Source organism: Nannobrachium achirus (assembly GCF_963921795.1).
Source record: "Nannobrachium achirus genome assembly, chromosome: 14".
NCBI lineage: Eukaryota > Metazoa > Chordata > Actinopteri > Myctophiformes > Myctophidae > Nannobrachium > Nannobrachium achirus.
This window is the reverse complement of record NC_137821.1, coordinates 40,297,856-40,315,601: the sequence shown is the minus strand read 5'-3', so window position 1 is coordinate 40,315,601 and position 17,746 is coordinate 40,297,856. Positions and strand designations below refer to the sequence as shown.

General features: G+C 41.8%; 1 protein-coding gene across 1 annotated transcript in view; it reads left to right on the top strand.

Annotated features, from left to right (window-relative positions):
* Positions 1 to 3,122: 3,122 nt before the first annotated feature.
* poln (polymerase (DNA directed) nu) overlaps positions 3,123 to 17,746 on the top strand; it is a gene marked incomplete at both ends in the record, with an annotated part of 80,487 nt that continues 65,863 nt past the window's right edge. Inside the window, 10 exons of the mRNA XM_080741615.1 lie at positions 3,123 to 3,144; positions 3,584 to 3,720; positions 4,454 to 4,522; positions 4,638 to 4,698; positions 5,994 to 6,058; positions 9,095 to 9,178; positions 10,439 to 10,534; positions 11,051 to 11,107; positions 11,635 to 11,691; positions 14,826 to 14,891. Coding sequence (XP_080597741.1) covers positions 3,123 to 3,144; positions 3,584 to 3,720; positions 4,454 to 4,522; positions 4,638 to 4,698; positions 5,994 to 6,058; positions 9,095 to 9,178; positions 10,439 to 10,534; positions 11,051 to 11,107; positions 11,635 to 11,691; positions 14,826 to 14,891 — 714 coding nt within the window. The remainder of the gene's footprint in view (positions 3,145 to 3,583; positions 3,721 to 4,453; positions 4,523 to 4,637; positions 4,699 to 5,993; positions 6,059 to 9,094; positions 9,179 to 10,438; positions 10,535 to 11,050; positions 11,108 to 11,634; positions 11,692 to 14,825; positions 14,892 to 17,746) is intronic.

The window sequence follows — 17,746 nt, the reverse complement described above, 5'->3', positions numbered from 1 at the left end:
ATGCAGGTTCTGGAGGAAGTGAAGAAGGCTCGGGCTGTAGTGTTGACGATGGTCTTCCAGGATGGATCCACTCAGTTAGATCCAGAGCAGGTGAGAAGTACTGAGAGGAAGGTTAGTTTGGTGGTTGTCTTGAGCTTGTACTCTACGCCACTGTCCCCTAACCCTAACCCAAATTCTTTCATTATTATTTACAAACCTTTTTGTAAGATGACTATGCCTATAGTTTAAGAATCATGTTGTACCTTGTACTTATTCACTCAATACAAATATTACATATAAAAAAAAAAAAAACTTGCTGAAAAAGTTTTGGAACCAATGCTCTACTACGCTGACAGTTTCTCCAAGTTGTTTACTTTATGTGCTCTGAAAATGACACACACAGGAGCATAATTAGGGGCATGATCAATGAAATATTCAAAAGCCCATACCTGCCTTCAATCTGAAGATGCAAAAAATAAAATGTTGTTGTTGGTATTCTACTTTGAATACATCTGTTTTGAAGAGCCTAGTAGTACTGTAGAGCAATGGTCTTGACTACACACATTAATACACATTTATATGCATTATGCACTGATTTCCAAGTAACATTATTTTAAATTTGTAGATTATTTTCTAGTGTGCCACCAAGGATATATAGTAACGTTACAAGGTTCAAACTCAAAGCCACGGGTCACAGACACTTTGAGATCCTAAAAGTACACTGTAAAATCTAGGCTGTTGGGAACGATGCATCTTTCAATTTTGCAATACAAGTTGTACCCGTTGTCAGGGTGTACCTACAGTACATACTGTAATTGCAGTGAAAGAACCCTCTTAGCACTTGGAGGCTAGTCTATGATGTCTGTACTTTGATGTCATGTTGATGAAATCAGGGTTCTAAATGTGACTGTATAAAAGCACTTGAACTTTGCTGTGTGTGTGTGTGTGTGTGTGTGCGTGTGCGTATGTGTATGTGTGTGTAGAAAGTTATGCCTTCAGTATGCGGCATCCTGCTTCTGATGAAGACGGATCTGGACCTCGGGGGACCAGAGCATTCGTTGGGACCAAGCGACAGCCTGTTCTACTTAAAGCTGGAACAAACACCTGTATGGGCCCTGCAGAACACACATCACAGCCTAGAGCAATTCACCAGGTGTGTCTTTATAAGCTTTATTTAACCAGTTTAGAATAGGTGCACAGGCAGAATATTACACAGGGTCACACGCTTACATACATGAGGAGACCGTACAGGACAAACCTCCACAAAAACATACAGACTACTAAAACCCCAGAATCAGTATAATCTTTATTGTCACATCACATAGGTTTACAGGTGTAAAACATTGTTTCCAGAAATGGAGAAAAGGAAGATTTCACATTGCATATCCATCCAAACATGTACAGTATGCACAGATTTAGAAATAAGGTAAATTAGTGCAAGATGTATTAGTTCATGTACATGAATGCAGAGTATCGGCAAGTATCAAGTTCAACCACATAGTCCTCAAAAAAGTTGCTCTTCACATTTAGGTCCATGAGAAAGTCCAAGACCAACCCGTCATGCCTTGTTCAACAGTGAGAATCAGTGAAAGTTTTAAGAACATAAAGTAAATGCATTAAAAACAACAATCTGTGTAAATTAACCTAAAGAAACAGAGGTATGTGTTTGTATTTGATTGTGTGGTACTTAGTATCAATCAAAAAAATCCCACACAGACTCTTTACTCATCCGCTCCTTTTCCCCCTCCAAATCAGAAAAAATAGCTGATCTATTTAAATCAACACAGGATTTTACTGTGTAGTTTTACATGTATGTGTGTTTGTGTGTCCTTTTAGAGATATGCTGCTGCAGGTGTTATCAGGCTGTCAGATGGTGGTGTGTTACAAAGCCAAGGACTTTCTGCGTACCGTTCTTCAGCACTACAGAGGACATCTTGACTGGAAACGAGGTAAAGCCTCCTTCAACAACGTCCAACCCGAAATGAACCGTATCTCTTCTGACGTCTAAATAATTAGGCATCCTGAGGTTGTGTGTAGCTGCTGTGACCTATGCAAAACCTTCTTCGTTTGCATGACAGAGTTTTGTCAGGTTCACAATTACTAATTAGACCACAGTTGTCAGCGTTGTTGTTGAGCTAGCTGCAAATTTGGTTTTAGCCTTCTAAAAGACTCCATAGTGTGACGGTGGGTTTGGTCTGTTTTGGTAAATGTCATAGAGGTGATTTGAGGATATAATTTCTCATAACAAGACCTTATTAACAAATAAAAACAAGCCCAAAGAATTGAAGTCACAAATCAAAATAACCAATTAAGGAACACCAAACAAACTTTTTTATCTAGCACACAAAACAAATTAAATGACTTTATATAAAACAAAATAATACTGTATATTTGGAACATTAAAAAAAGCATGAAAATACAAATAATAAATTAAAAGAAAAATATAGATAAATAATTTAGACCATGAGTTATCCACTGAGGACCTGGATGCACAGCAAATCCTCTCATTATTTAGTTGAGACGCAAAACTAGGCAACTAAACCGGGTGAAAACTGTTCAAGAACCTGGTGGTGATGCTCTTGATAGTGCGCTTGTAGGCCCCCTTGCCCGGCCGTGGTCGTTGTAGGGGTTTGAACAGTTTTTGACTTGGGTGGTGCTTGTCCTTGATGATGCGCTGGGCTTTGACAACACACCGCTTTTTGTACAGTTTCTGGTGTGGGGAGCTCGCCTCCCATTATGCATTCTGCCGATCGCTGTAGGCTGATCTTTTCTCGGACAGTACAGTTCCCATACCATGACGTAACACAGCCTGATAGAACGTCTTCAACTGAGGATGCAGTGTCCTATTCCGAACTTCTTCAGGCAGCGGAGCTAGTACAGTCGCCGCTGAGCCTTTTTCCTCACGTGTGTATACCGAGGAACTTGAACTCCCTGACCCTTTCCACAGCAGCGCCATCGATGAGGATGGCTGCATGATCTCTCCGCGGCCTCCTGAAGTCCACGATCAGCTCCTTGGTCTTGTCGCTGTTAAGGTTGCGAGGTTGTTCTCCTGGCATCAGAGTCCCAGTGAGTTGATCTCATCTCTATAGTCAGACTCATTGACGTCGTTGTTGATGATTCGACCTATCACTGTCGAGTCGTGTATGGCTGTGTGCAGTCATACGTGTACAGGGAGCACGCGTTGGGGTCAGATGTGATGCTGCCCATTCTCACCACCAGTCTTGTGTCCAGTCGCACATGCTTGTGTGTAGTGCCAGGTCTCTGAGTTTTATGTCAAGTTTTGCTTGACAATGGTGTTGAATTATTTGACATACAGTATACAGGATTTTTGTCTGTTTGTCACGCTATCTGCTAATTAAAGTTTGTCCACTAGAGAGTGCTGTGCAACACAGGTGTATGGCACAGCCCTGTTGGAGAATGAAGATTGTAATTTCTTTATTTAAAATGAGAGAGAGTTTATATGACACACAATTACAGGTCTTGAGTCAGATTCAAACCCAGGGTGATTTATCGCTGGTGTCTGGCTGTCTGCTGAGGGTTGCTTGCTAAAACAGGAGCACTTGGTTGAGCAGAGATTGTGGTTCTTGTGTCTCTCTTTGTCCAGTGGCAGGCTGTCGTATCCAGGACCCGCAGGTGTCAGGCTGGCTGCTGGACCCTTCAGACCAAGCCTCCTGCTACCAAGACCTGCTCAACAAACACTGTAGGAAACTGCCCAGACCCCCTGCTCTGGACCCCGGGAAGGTTCATTGACACGCACGCATGCGCACGCACGCACACACTAACAAACAAACAATATTGCCATAGGAAAGGGAAAAAAGGAAGGACAATGGCGATATAAAAAGTTGAGAAAATGAAACTGTAGTCCCTATAATTTTTTGGATGTATGAATGAATTACATTTTTATTTCCATGTCATGCCATCAGTTTCGCCCATCCCATATGGGATTATATGACACACAAAAAGAAAACAACTGACATCAACAATCTCTCCCGTTCACACTACGCCCTACCCTATAACATACCAAATAAATAAACATGCATACAGTACACACATGAACAAAACAAGAACCCATAAGACAATGCCATTTCACATGTAAATGGCCCTCCTTCTCATCGACCAGGCCTTCTCAAGAAATGAAGCGCATGGGAGAAAAAAAATCATGGCGAAAGAATTGTTTCGTTTCAGCTTCTCAGTCATCCAAATTCATAATTTGGATTTACCGTGTTAGAAAGGCCCTGCCTGATAGAATTGTAGAATGGGCAACAGAAAACAAAATGCGTTTCATTTTCAATTTCAGAAAATTCATTAAGATCACACAAACCACATAACCTATCCTCCCCAACAGTGCTTACATATCTACCCGTCTGTATCAATATCCCTCTGTCTCTGTCTGTCTGTATGTCTTTCTTTCTCTCCTCATCACTGTTTGTCTGCCTCTATGTCTCTCTCCATTTCTCTTTCTCTCCCATATCAGGTGTCTCAGGTCATTTTAAAACTCTGTCTGCTGTACGTTTTGAATGGGGAGCTGCGCACTAAACTACAGGTTAATACACACGCACGTGCAACACATACACACTTATTTCCATGTATTTTCCTGTATGTCTAATGTTCTAGTGTGTGATGTGTCTAACAGAGAGTGTTTGTGTTTCTGTGTTCAGGGCCAGGGGCTGTGGTGGCTCTACTCCAACATGGAGCTGAGTATGATCCCTGTTCTGGCATGTGAGGACTACTTATTATTCATTATTGTGTTTTTGTTTGGTTGTTTGTGCAGTCTGCTGGGTGTTGGGTGTTTTATAATGGACCACAGTAGAACAGCATTGATTTAGTCTTTGACGAAAAATGTTCGTTGACTATACCTTTTTTCACTGACACAAACTAGATAAAAACGAAATAAAGACTTAACTATGTTGTCTGAAGACTAAATATACTGACAATTTCGTCAACAAATAAAAACGACTAAAATGTTAGGGAGGGACGAGTGGAGAAGAGATCGAGTAGAACTAAAAGACAAGTGATTCTTTTGTTTGGTTGTGCTTGGGTGTTGCGCTCCGAAAATAGCCGATCTACAAGCTCAGAAAAGTGTGGTGTAGAAAATAAATAACCCATGTGTTTAATCCATCCGTGTAACATCCATTTAAGTAGTCTTTTTGGTGAATCCTACAGTATCTCTGTTGTCTATTACATTTCGATTCAAAGATTATTATTATTTTTTTTTGGGGGGCTTTTATGCCTTTATTGGATAGGACCGTAGACTGACAGGAAATGGTGGGGCGAGATGGGGAGTGACATGCGGCAAAGGTCGTCTCGATCGGGAATCAAACCGGCGACGCCGCCAGGCATCCATGCCTACAGTATGTGTCAATGCCTAAGTGGTATGCGCCTGGACCATTAGGCCAAAAGAATTCAGGGTCCTAGTGCAGAGGTTATTTTCAAACAAAACAACTGCAGCACACATTTGTGTGGAATGGTTATTGTGAAAAATAGACCAGCGAAAGATTATATATATAAAAAAAATGTAAAAGGCTAAAAAACAAGGTTACACACAGTATGACTTTAAAGCAGGGGTCTTCAAAGTTTTCAGGCCAAGGACCCCTTAGTCGAGAGAGAGATGAAGCAGGGACCCCCACAACTTTTTCAGAGATTCCATATAGTTTCATTGTTTGACAGCACAATCGTCAGTGTAAGTGTATGTACTAGTGTACAACGCCTCGCAGCGCAAGGCATTGTGAGCTTGTAGATCTGCTATTTTTGGCTAAAGTTCTCAGAATAAGTACGCTAGGGTTCAAAAGGCTAATATAGAAAAGAAGAAAAAAGTTTCTATCATACAACGAATTGGAGGACCCCCTGTAGTAACTCTGAGGACCCCTTAGGGGTCCCGGACCCCCTGTTTAAGACCCCTGCTTTAAAGCATCCTCAGAAATACGAAGGTATCCTTTTTCAGGTGAAGGACAGAGACAGGAATGTGATATTGCAGGGAGGTGACATGAATGATGGTGGTTATATTGTTGTTGCAGCTATGGAGAGCCACAGGATCCATGTGGACAAAGAAGCCCTGAAGATGACCTCAGACATGCTGGGAGTAAGGTCACACACATCAAGGGCAACACTGGCCCCACATTTACTGCTGGATTCTAACGTTTAAAGGACAACTTTGTTTTTTTACAACAAGGGTTCATATTTTACATAGTCATCAGAGAAAAGAAAAATGAGTGTTAAAATGTTTTCATTTTTGTTCTTTCTATCGTTTTAGTGTTTTCAACGATTTTGTGGCTAAATATGTATTTTTAGACACAATAAGCCCATTCCCAAGATGCACCGCAATCTTTCATGGGCAGATGTGACTTATGGGGGCTGGTGTAAATAGTAACAATGAAATTGCTGGCTTATTGTGTCTAAAAAGACATATTTAGCCACTTACGCATGCCCCCACCCACTGAAATCAAAATACTAAAATCGCTAGAACAAGAGAAAGCGGTAAATGAAAACACTCTAATTACAGTCTAAAATATAAGTTGTTGTTTTACATTGTACAATCCTGACTGTGTTAACTCAGAGGATTTCTACTGTGTTTGTAGTACTTTGCAAAAATTAGACTGGTGGTTTTGTTTATTATATATCACTGCTAGCACAACGTGGGAATTACACATGCACCTGGGAGAGCAAAGCCTGCCCACGCCAACATCTTTTGTTCTTTGTCTCTCCACCACAGTCACCTTGACATGGCGTAAGAGCCCTCAGTCCAACTTGATCCGCAGTCTTAAGGATTTCTGTGCTAGCCCTGAGTCCTGTTTCTATTATTTTTTTAGTTTGAAAAAGTGGCATTTGAAGGATTATAGGCTGAGATCTGACGAGTAGACAGATTGACACTGCCGCTTGTCCGTTTCAGAGAGTTTACATAGGATTATAGGCTGAAAACAGCTTCTTATGCATGGGACTGTGACATTTAGTCAGCCCCGCCACACTAGTCAGGATAAACACCGTCCCGATGATGGAAGCTCGTCCCTTCCAGAAACAGTGTACTGTACACAGGCCTATACTGTAGATATGACTCTCTGGCTACTGACTACTGTCAATGCTTGCTTGCACATGGCACACCTAAATTAAACACACCCATTATTATTAGCTTAAATTGCTTACATCACATGTACTAACCGTTAGACTGACAGTTTGTACCCTCCTGTAGTTTTTAATCTTGTACAGGAAAACAAAGTACAACATTGGCCTAAGGTTTCATGATGTTTTTAGTTCAGTGCATAGCAGTCATAGCGTGGCCCCCTTCCCGTGCATGATGCATATTTGAACCATTTCCGAGACAGAAGGAGCTTTTTAGGTGGTCAGCATACACAGGTGGTGGTCATATGCATATTGCAAGTGACCCCCCCCCCCCCCCCCCCACATACACACACACACACACACACACACTGTACTTTCAGCAGCAGGGGTTTTATTTGTGGAAGAGAGTGTCCCATGTTGCAGCACGCCTATAAATACAGTAGGAGGTGTGTTTCCTTTAAGAGAAGCTGCTACCGGAAAGAGCATCACTGTCTGCCTACCTACACGCACGCACGCACACACTCACACACACACACACACACACACACACACACACACACACACACACACACACACACACACTCTGAGATATTGAAGTTTAAGCAGTCACTTATAAAGTCCCTGCATGAAGGTGTGGAGCTGTGTGCATGTCATATTTGATTAGTTTCTCTTGCTCAGCTGTCAAGTGGAGCCCTCCAAACACCAAGGCGAGAGGACTCCTTCTGGCTGTCAGTCACACGCACGCACGCACACTCTTTCATCGTTTATTGCAATTCATATGTGGCAATGGACCTCAACCCCACGCTGCGTCTCTCAGCAGTCTCCTTCACAGAAAATGACTCATGCCCATGGAGAGTTTCACACCGGGATATGGACTCATACATTACACGCTCTCTCTAATATAATGGTGTCATTGACATCCCTGACACGTTCTGGGTGTGTGTGTGTGTCTCCAACTTCACTGAGGGGCACCATCAAGTATTGATGAGGCAGTCTAGAGTATGCACAGGGCGGGAGAGGCACATAATGTGGAACTTTGGCACTCATCTGGCTGCTCCCTCTTTTGCTGTCTTTCTCTCTCCCTTATTTCTTTCTGTCACTCTCCCACTCACTTTCTCTTTCTCTCTCTTGCCTTGTACCTCTGTCGGTCTCTCTCGCCTCAGTCTACGCATTTGCAGCCGTCTCACTCGCCTGAGAGATGCTGCTACACCCTCCCTCTGTCTTTCTCTCCCCCTGTCAATCATTCTGTCAGCTTCTGTCTTCCCGTTTCGTATCGCACCTCAGACTGGCACTTGTTGACTTAAATGTCTTTCCCTATCACTGTCTAGCCTGGCTTACCTAATACCTACCCTCACATGTCATCCTCACCCACCATTACGATTCCTCCCTCCCTCCCTCCCCCTGTCTGTTTCTTTGCTCTAAGATGATTATTTTTGAAACTTTTTCCTAACGTATTGTTTTGTGTGTGTGCGTCTCTCTGTCTGTCGTGAATTAGAAATTGCTTTTTTTATATGTTGGTTGTTGATTGAAGACTGTTATTTAAACAGCTATTCAAATACATTTCTAAATACTAGTAGCTATCTGGTACTCACAAAATAGTGTGAATAACTTAGTGCAGTGATCATTAGATTTTTTTCAAATGGGCCTAATAGTCATAGCATTTTGTATTGAAGCCCCTGGTATGTACATACCTCATTCTCTCTCCTTCCCTCATGGTCTCTTCCTCTGTCCTTCATTCCCTCTGCCTCTGGCTTATCTTTCTTGTTTTCACCCTCTGTCCATCATGATCTCGCTATATTGCTCATTCTGGCTTTCTCTTGCTCAATCTCTCTCCCTCTGTCTCTTATTCTCTATTCCTCATTCTTTATCCTTCTGTCACATCATTTGACATGGCGCCCTTTTCTCATTGGCCTATTACAGCGCCACCAAGAGGCCACATTAACCTACCTGACCTGGCGTGGACCCGTGCTTGGAAGAGCACTGCTTCTAGTTTCTGACTCATTCTCTGTCATTCTGTGTCATTATTTAATTCCCATTCTCTCTCCCTCTGTCTCTCTCTCAGACTAAGATGAAACAGTTGGAGCAGGACGCCCATAAGGCTGCAGGACAAATCTTCCTGGTGACCAGCAGCACTCAGCTACGGACGGTGTGTGCGTGCGTGCGTGCGTGTATGTGTGGTGTGATGTGATGATGCAGATTCATGCGCAGTACTATACACAGTGTGTTAATATACAGGGTGCTTGCAGGTCTTGAAATTCTGGAAAAGTATGGAACTAGGAATAAGTATAGACATTTGCTCATAGTAATTCATACATAAACTAGACAGGGGCACTCCATGCAGTGCATATCTCTGCCAGGGTGGGTTGCCTACCCAGGATAATATAGACCAGCTTGCTCCACAAGCTGGTAAAAAAATAATAATTGAAAACGAAACACATGTGTGCCTTGTTTATCAAACCCACAAATTGTTCACATATGCCCTGTCTAGTGTACAATGTGATAACTGCCTGGATATCAGCTTTCAATCTGGGAAACATTTCTCATTTCTAATTCAAAAGGGCTTCACGGTATAGTTATTCCATACTGGGTCGATTGTTCCTGAGTCGTCAGCCGTTAGCCCAGTAGATTTGGAAGAAAGCTTATGGGTTATGGTTTGTTTTCGAGTTCATGGATCGAACATCCCAAATATAAAACCTGGATCGCCCTGGACCCCAAGTCAAATACTAATTTGTTATGCAAAATATGAGCCAAATAAATGGACATCGCGCCAGCAAGGGGTCATTCAGTCGTCTGCATTGCAAAATACATGCAGTCAGCATTTTGAGATCACTGCTGGTGGTCAGAAGGTCAAAATTCCAAACAAAATACACACTTGAAAACTTACGTCCCAGGCACTCAAATATAGCTTAAGGCCCCTTTCCACTGCAAGGTGGAACCAGAACTTTCCTGAACCTGAACCCATTTTTTTGGATCTGGTTTTGTTTCCATTGCACACGGCCCAATTTCAGACAAGGTTCCTGGAACCTTTTTTCGGTCCTGCTCCTGAGGTAGAACTAAACTTGAGTTCTAGGAACCTATAGGCAGGGCCCTTCCTGGTTAGGTCTGGATATATGGAAACGTAAGCAGAACTTGGTCCCGGAACTTCATAGGTTCTTGAAAGTTCTTGGTTCTGGTTCTATAGTTCTGGGTCTGCCTTACAGTGGAAATGGGGCTTTATATAATTAAAAACTTTTATTGTGAGGTAGCTACAGTTACAACTACAAGAAGTAGAGGTCTTAATTAAAGAAAAGAAAGTTTGGATTTTTTTCATTTGGGAGAAGGGCAAGCACTGTGTAATAATTAACGATCATGCCTTTTTTATAAAGAACGTCTCATGGGGTTGTATGTGTGTGCGTGGTATTTAAAGGTTCTGTTTGAAAAGCTGCGACTCCACGAACGCTGTGAGAACAAGAAACTCCCCAAGACTGTCAACAAACAGCAGCAGTCTACATCAGAGGCAACTGTGAGGAGAATACTCACACACACGCACATGCACATGCGCGCGCGCACACACACACACACACACACACACACACACACACACACACACACAGAGAGAGAGAAATGTGTAAGCTTTGTATATGTGCTTATGTGAGTTAATGTGTTTTTTTCTCAAATTGTATGCATCTGCGTACACAAAGTGGCTGTGATTTTGAAGTTGTGCTCACTTCTGTAGTTGCCACACTTTGTTTTCTAAGCACACATCTTTGTGTCCTTTGATGATGTGAAATCACAGCATCTTCAAATAGACACGCCAAGTATAAAAGGGAGCTCTTGAGGATATCATTTCAGAGACATTGCAATTTACAGGTTTTCTCAGCAGACAGTGAAACACATGGTGAAAGAACAGCAGGACATTAACATACAGTGAAAAGGGACAGCAAAACAAAAGATAAAGTTTTCTCTCTCTTAATACATTATACACGTACTTTAGTAATGCATAACTGTCCAAACGGCAATGTGTCCTTTCTGCATGCAGTTGTTACAACTCCAGGACCTGCACCCCCTGCCCAAGATTATCCTGGAGTACAGACAGGTCAGTCAACAGACATTGACTCATTATTCCTTTATACATCAGATTATCCTAAAGCAGTGGTTCTCAACCTTTTCAGGCTGCGACCCCCAAAATAATCATATTTTGGGGGTGTGTGTGAGACCCCCACACCCTACGAGTACTGAGAGTTGAGGCATAACATTTTGTATAACACCGTTCTAATTGTGAAAATTGCAGATCTACATGCTCACGTTGTGTGTATGTAGATCTGCTATTTTCAAAATTTCTGCCTCTAATATTTGACTATTTGGCCAATGTTTAATTTGTCATTTTAGAGGTATTAAAAAGTCTTTAAATTGTCACTTTAGAAATGTGCAGATACCCTCTATAAAAGGGATTTTAAAACTCTGACACATGAATTAAGTCATAGCCCGCTTAACAAGTTTGTTTACTTTTTTGAATTGCTTTTTGTAATAATTATTGTGCAGGTTATTGTTCATAATGATGCATGAACTCATTGTACAGTATATATATTTTTTCTTTTACACTATGTATCTCGCTCTCCTCAGGTCCACAAGATCAAGTCCACGTTTGTCGATGGTGTTCTGTCATGTATGATGAGCAAGGTGAGGGGGCGCAAATACACAGAACTATGGGAGGATCATGAGACAATAATAACGTTTCTACAGTTTTTCCAAAACCATAGTCCATAATAATAGGAACTTGTGCAGCCACATCACTTACAGTACCCTATAGTTCACTTTGAAAAGTGGCTGATTCAGCTTTTCTCCTTGGAGTTGGCAGAATGCTGAAACAGAAGCAAGGGCGTGTAGATTGAAAAATCACTGGGTGTCACCCCCAAAATGTTAATATTCTACACAACCTTCTAAGACTATTAAATTATGCTGATTGGGTCTAATCTCTGACTGAATTCCATATCGTTCTCCCTGATCTTAGCTGAGAATCAACTATGGGGGACCTGTTGACTGTACGCTGCTTGGGACTTCATGAACATTATGTCCTCAAAAACAAAAAAAAGCAGTGTGAAATGATGAACGGTTCTTTTCCTGTTATGAGTTAATTTCAGTTAATTTAAAGGAGCTATAGTCAACTTTTTCTTGAAAAACGGATGCTAAAATTAAAATAATGTTTCGAAAATATTTTATAAAAAAAATAAGCTTCATATATGTGTTTCAATTAAAAAATGACCACAAAAAGCGGAAAAATAATGATAAAATAATCATTTTGGTCCTTTGTTTACATTTACAGGGCCCGTAAATGTAAACAAAGGGCCAAAATGATTATTTTATCATTATTTTTCCGCTTTTTGTGGTCATTTTTTAATTGAAACACATATATGAAGCTTGTTTTTTTTATAAAATATTTTCGAAACATTATTTTAATTTTAGCATCCGTTTTTCAAGAAAAAGTTGACTATAGCTCCTTTAAGCTATATGAAAGTCCCGCGAATCTTGGCCAATGCCAATCTCTGCGGGACGGACGGCATACATACACACAAAGCCCGATGTAGGAGTTGTTAGTACCACTCAAGAAGCTCAACTTTAGATGCAATGCATTTCACTTTCAAATACTGTATATTACAGTACAGTACTGTATATAATCTGCCACTGATTGCTGGTAGGTCTAATGTGAACTTTGTAACGTGTGACTTGACATTGCCTCTCTCTGTGATCTTACCTGAGCCTCAGCTGTAGGGGACCTGCTGTAAGTTTCTGCACTGCAGCTCAGACTTTCATCTAGGATCTGAAATTCATTGATTTTCTATCTCTGAAATACAGTTCTATTCAGAGGGCTGGTACAGTACGTTGATTTAACATCAACAAAAAAGAAAGCGCTCTTTTGGATCTCTCAAACCCCTTGGAAACAGTGCCAAAATTGATGGACAAAATGTTCTCCTTTTTCGACATTGTGGCATAGCCAGCTTTGCAGATCAGAATATTGTGCCGTACTGTGTGTTGTTATACGTTTCCTGGCTTCCCAACCGGGGAGAGGAAATATAACAGTCAGTGAATCACTATGGTCACTGCCAAGCTGATAGACTCTGGAAATACAAATAAGAAAAAAGAGGTCAGGACGTGTCTCGGTTACTTAGATAAAAAACCACGCTATGCAGAGAAGTGCCGCAAGCCAGACTGACTCCAACACACTAACACAGGACGGTGTTATTACACTACTCTCCAACGGGGCAGCATCAATTTGCCTCAAGCATTTTTCTTTTTCTTAACCACTTTTTACCCCTCTACACCAAATATCTGTGCAGAAAATAGCCAATATACAAGTTAACAACATGTAGCATTGTGACGTGCTAGGTGAAGGGAAGGTTGTACATCTGCTATTTTCACAGAATGTTTCCCCCGGAATAGGAACACAAGGTGGTTATAGGAGAATGCAGAGTCCACTCCTTTTTATTACAGCTTGCAAAGCTGGTTTGGTCTACAGATCGTCAGCCACCTAGCCACCACAGCATGGCAACATCTCCTTATTTTTTACCATACAGTATATGGTAAAGATTCATGAGAACAAGTGTGAATGTATATATTATTATATTTCGCGTTACTTTTCCACAGCGTTCTCGGTTACGTCACCACCTCAGCAAGGCTAGTCCACTAGATGACTGTGTCATTTCTTGTTTCTTACACTAGGAAAGCAGAGAGTGGTCAACAAGGGGGTATTACATCACTACTAGGCCATAGTCTTTAAATGATTTCCACTGAGCCGTTCCATTCCCTCTCCTAGGTTTTGCTCAGTGCCCCCACTGTAAGAAACAGCCAGTGTAAACATGCAGATGAGTTTTTGTGGTGAGATGGTGTGAGTGGAATCTGCAGGGAGCTGGAGCTGTTTATGCCTCTGCACTCATTGAACCCCGCTAATGAGCTCCTCTGGCTGTCAAGATTAGCTGTTAGGCTTTTCGTAATGATGATCCACCAGGCTATCCTTTAGCCAGGGTGGAGAGAGGAAACACTCTAGTGAGATGTGGGACTAATATACTCTATTTAAATGTACCTTTTGCAGATGGTGTTACTTTTAGACAATGGCCTTCGACCTAGAAGTGCACCACGTACAATTGCAATTTACCTGTAGGCATTTAGCAGATGGCCACATCAGATTAAATGACATAAATGCTAGTCACAAAACTATAGGGTAAATGGTCAAGTAAATAAAGAAAACAATGGAGTGCAAAGTAACTAGGATACCAGTGTGCCACGGTACAGGCACATACCCTGTCTGTGTATGCGAACATACAATACTGTATAACTAGACAATGGACAAAGGAGACGTGTTGCTTCAGATTTGATGAGGATTGTTCCGTGGAACAGAAATGGATGACATGTAATAATAAAATGTACAAAAGAACAATATTTTACACACCTAGCTTATCCCAAAGGGGAACTTCAGTTTCAGCTTAACCCAGCTGAGTGCTCCCCACAGAGGAGCGCGGAGAGGGGGGGCAATTAGGGGTTAGGTGTCTTGCGTAGGGACACTTCGACACATTACTGGCCTGGCCTGGAATCTGACCTGTGACAACCAGGGGCTCTGGTTCCCCAGGCAGGCTCACTAACCAGCTATGGCCACCCCTAAATATGAATTATTCATCCTGGTTGTTTGAGGATTGTTCTTAAACATGTTCTGTATATTTCCTAAAAGAACCTGTGGGTTTAGGTTGATATATATGAATATTTGTGTCTCCCACTTTCTGATTTTGTCCTTTTTTGTCTCTCTCCGTCTCGCTCTCCATCAGAACTACATCTCCTCCTCATGGTACCAGACCAGTGCAGTGACTGGTAGAATCTCAGCCAAACACCCAGTGAGTCCTTCCTCCTTCTCATGTCTCCTCCCACTGTCGGCTTCTTCATTTCTTACTCATTTAATTCATCACACTGTGTGTTTTAGGGATGGGACAATAATCGCTATTATTGTTTGTCGTGATAAAATATCCTCATACATGGCTTGTTCAAAGCAAACTTTGTTTCTCAATCTCTACTGTAGCGCTGTATTTTCTAATTGAATTAAATGAAACTAGAAGCAACAATGCAAATGTAATTAAGACTAGAAAACATCGTTTTTGTTTTCCCACAATTAGATCTAGAGGTGCTTGCGTGCGCGTTCACGTGACGTCAATAAATGACCATTGACCCCTGAAAAGAAAATACCAAAGCACCACTGCTTACCTTACCACTGCTCTATGTTCTTCATCCATCTCTGTCTATAGTCTTTGTTCTATTTGTCAATATCTCATTCTCTTGTCTCTCATTATTGTATTTATGTTTCTCTCTAATTAAAGAGAGTCTTTCAATAAGCTTAGATTACATTTGCTGCGCACACACACACACACACACACACACACACACACACACACACACACACACACACACACATGCACGCACACACACGTGCGCACACACACACATGCACACAGACTCGCTCGCTCTCTCTCTCTCACACACACGCACACACACAGAGTGAGATTTGGGAAGGTTACATAACAGGACCTTTGTTTCCTCTAGCTGTCCAGAGATGTGATTGTGGGTGTGCGTTTGTGTGTGTGTGCGTGCGCGCGTGTGTGTGCAGTGTGCATTTCGGGGAATGTTACATTTTGGGAGAGAGGCTTGGCTAATAAGCTCAGAGGCTGGGGTTTAATAATCTAATTCTATTGTATCAATAGTGGGGAAAAAGTAAAATATACAGTATATATTTTTTATAATGATGTATTCTTTGTAAATACTATGATGGACCTCCATAACAGTTTTTCTCCTCATTTAAGCTGTTCTACAATACCTCTTCATGTCATGATAGTGCTGTTTAACACCATGGCAATGTTTGTTTGTTTTTTACAATACTTTTTAACCTTGAGTGGGACCTTCTTTAGGGCATTCTTTTTCACATGGATGAAAAGAACTTACAAGTTCAGCGAGCCCACTTTCTGAATCATTTTTGTTTGTAGATACAGACAGACAAAACATGGTTAAAACCACTCGGAGACCGCATAACATAGAAACATTGTCAGTGGTTGGCCATTTTGACCCAAATCAAGGATATTGATATGCTGATGATGAGTGGCTTCAGTTATAATGTTGATTCAGTTCTAGACTTTAGAGTAGTTTAATGAATTCCATAGCCTCAGAGTCAGCAGTGGCACTGCTATTAATGTGAATGTCCATTCAAAATTATTCTTTCATGTTCAGTGATAATGAGTGCAGTCAGCACAGAGAAGAATTCTGGCAGAAATCGTGAATTGTGCCTTGGAGGCCTGTATATCATAATGATACATGCGAGTACAGCTGGTTCAGCTTTAAGCACAGTAGCAAGATATTCAAAGAAAGCTTAAGGATGAGAACTTATCCAGGTCAAACTTTGTACACCTAAACTTTTCTGAGTAGATTTGAATTGCAATGTTGTCTAAGTGGTGTCATTTAAGTGCATAAAATCAAGTCTCTTTAGATCATGAATGTAAAAAATCACACCCGTGTGAACTGAGCGGTGGTCGTGGAGGCTGCGCAACAGCAAAACAAATATATATATTGTGTGTGTGTGTGTGTGTGTGTGTGTGTGTGTGTGTGTGTGTGTGTGTGTGTGTGTGTGTGTGTGTGTGTGTGTGTGTGTGTGTGTGTGTGTGTGTGTGTGTGTGTGTGTGTGTGTGTGTGTGTGTGTGTGTGTGTGTGTGTGTGTGTGTGTGTGTGTGTGGGTGGGTGGGTGGGTGGGTGGGTGGGTGCCTGGCCTGGCCTGAACAACAGCGCCCCTCCCTTAACATGTGTGGTCACAAAAGGTACTACATACAGGCTACATACAGACAGACACGCATACAGACAGACAGACAGACAGACCCACACACACGGCCACGTATAGGAGCGTTGTGACCACCGCTCAAAAATGGGTTTATAGTAGGCTCTACTGGGTGGTTCTAAAACAGGTGAAAAGTGTATTTTAGCAGTGCATGAATCAGTGATCATGGTGCCATAGACTCTGGGGGAGTTTTTACAGTTACAGAGGAGGGACATGGGTGGATCCCATGGGTGGGGTGTCTCCCCCCCCAGGTAACATTTGGTCTCTCTCTGCATCTGCAACTGATGGGCCAGCAGCACAGTCCTTTGGTTCACCCCTCAGCGTCATTGCTTTCTTTAGAAGCTCAGTTCATCACATTTGAAGACGCACTGACGCAGACAATAAGTCAAAACAAACTCCAGTGAAATATGGGGCGATCCATTGTTCATCTGCCTCATGCTGCCAAACTATGGCTGCAGTCATAGCTTAGTGGTTCTAGTCTGGTAAGCGGAAGGTCACTTACGTGCGCGCGTGCGTGTCGGTATGTGTGTGTGTGTGTGTGTGTGTGTGGGTGGGTGCCCTACAGACAGTGTGTCTGGATGATTTAGTTGGTGCTGCAGTAAAACCTTTAGTCACGCTGAGAGCTGCTTTGTAGAGTCAGGGAAATGGCACCACTGAAATATTCATCACATCACCACATAGGAAAAGCGCAGCCAGAGAACTTTTGAGGAAATGTTTTCATCTGACAGATTTATTTCACCCCTATCCATCCCTCTCTACTTCTAAACTAAACTAAATTAAGTTCAGCTAAACTGAATTTAACTAATGCCTATATTTTTCTGCTGCTGTCAAACCATTTTATTTGCACATAATCAGACAACTGAGCTGCATGTGCATCAT